Below are 1,516 nucleotides of genomic sequence, written 5' to 3' on the forward strand. Positions count from 1 at the left end.
CCATTGGTTCTTTACTTGTCGGCGAACCTATGCAGAGACTCGCCCTCGTGCGCTGCCGCGCGCCGGCAGAGGTCGACGGCGGCGGCGAGGTGGTGGAACGCGTCGGTGGCGGTGCTGCCGCCCTGCGAGCACCACTCCTAGTCATCAGTTCATCCATGATGAACTCACGACCAGCGAGCGGTGCTGCCGCCCCGCCCGCACTGCTCCTCGAGCGGCGCGGCCGTGGGCGTCGAGACGGCGAGCAGCCCTCGCGCAAGGCCGCCTCCTCCGCCGCTCGGCGAGAATGGGGCGGGGGATGGCCCAGCATGCGCCTGCTAGAGGCGCAGCCGAGGTGCAGCCGAGGTGCAGCCGAGGCGCAGCCGAGGTGCAGCCGAGGGGCAGCCGAGGGGCAGCCGAGGTGCAGCCGAGGTGCAGCCGAGGGGCAGCCGAGGGGCAGCCGAGATGCAGCCGAGGTGCAGCCGAGGTGCAGCCGAGGGGCAGCCGAGGTGCAGCCGAGGGGCAGCCGAGGGGCAGCCGAGGTGCAGCCGAGGTGCAGCCGAGGTGCAGCCGAGGTGCAGCCGAGGTGCAGCCGAGGTGCAGCCGAGGGGCAGCCGAGGCGCAGCCGAGGGGCAGCCGAGGGGCAGCCGAGGGGCAGCCGAGGGGCAGCCGAGGGGCAGCCGAGGGGCAGCCGAGGGGTGGCGGAGAGGTTGGCGGCGCTATGGCGCGGGCCTGCGCCGCCAGAGCGATGACATAGGTGAGCGCGGCCGCCGCGCCCGCCGCCGCCGAGGGCGCGCCGCCGCCGGGAGAGGAGTACCCCGGCGGCGCAGCCTCTTTGCGCCACGGGACAGCCACGCCCTCCACCGCCGACACCCACTCGCGCGGAGGAGGAGGAGGAGGAGGAGGCGGCGGCGGCGGCGGCGGCGCGGCGGCAGACTCGGGCGCGGCGGCGTGTGGAGGGGCGAGGAGGCGGACGAGGGCGCAGGTGAGCAGTCGGAGCTCGAGCGAGGTGGGGAGCAGGGACGAGAGAGACTGGAGGAGGCGCGCCAGCCCGGCCGCCTGTGGGTCAGAGAGAGAGGAGCGGCGGGCTGGCGACACCGGCGGGCTGGACGACACAGCCACGAGGAGGGTCGGGGGCTGGGTCGGGGGCTGCGGCATCTGGCTCGTGGAATCGAAGGGCATCTAAGGGCATCTGAGGGGCATCTTCTAGGCCGTGCCTCGTGGGTGGTTGGCGGCCTGTCCGGCAGCAGGCAGAGGAAGAAGAGGGCGCGCGTGAGGAGGAGCAGGTCAGTCCGGCGCCTCTCCGCACGAGCCTGTGGGGGGGGGGGGTGTTGAGGAGGGGGGGGGGGGGGGGAGATAAAAATATAGACAGAGACAGAATGAGATAGAGACAGAGAGTCAAGGTGAGAGCGAGATACAGACAGAGTGAGAGAGAGAGACAGACCCAGATTCCGAGAGCGAAAGGCACATCCTAACTCGGTTCTGGGGGAAAAAGCGGTGGGCGGGGCCAATTGGGGTATTCTTTGGGGGGGGGGGGGGG

The 1,516-nt window shown here is 71.9% G+C and overlaps 1 protein-coding gene across 1 annotated transcript in view; it reads right to left on the bottom strand.

The window, feature by feature from the left end:
• Nucleotides 1-1,516, bottom strand: part of EMIHUDRAFT_462243 (hypothetical protein) — a gene marked incomplete at both ends in the record, with an annotated part of 9,210 nt that overhangs the window by 7,046 nt on the left and 648 nt on the right. The window contains 3 exons of the mRNA XM_005790414.1: nt 841-1,035; nt 1,075-1,081; nt 1,286-1,289. Coding sequence (XP_005790471.1) covers nt 841-1,035; nt 1,075-1,081; nt 1,286-1,289 — 206 coding nt within the window. The remainder of the gene's footprint in view (nt 1-840; nt 1,036-1,074; nt 1,082-1,285; nt 1,290-1,516) is intronic.

This window comes from Emiliania huxleyi (assembly GCF_000372725.1).
Source record: "Emiliania huxleyi CCMP1516 chromosome Unknown EMIHUscaffold_12, whole genome shotgun sequence".
NCBI classification, from domain to species: Eukaryota; Haptophyta; order Isochrysidales; family Noelaerhabdaceae; genus Emiliania; species Emiliania huxleyi.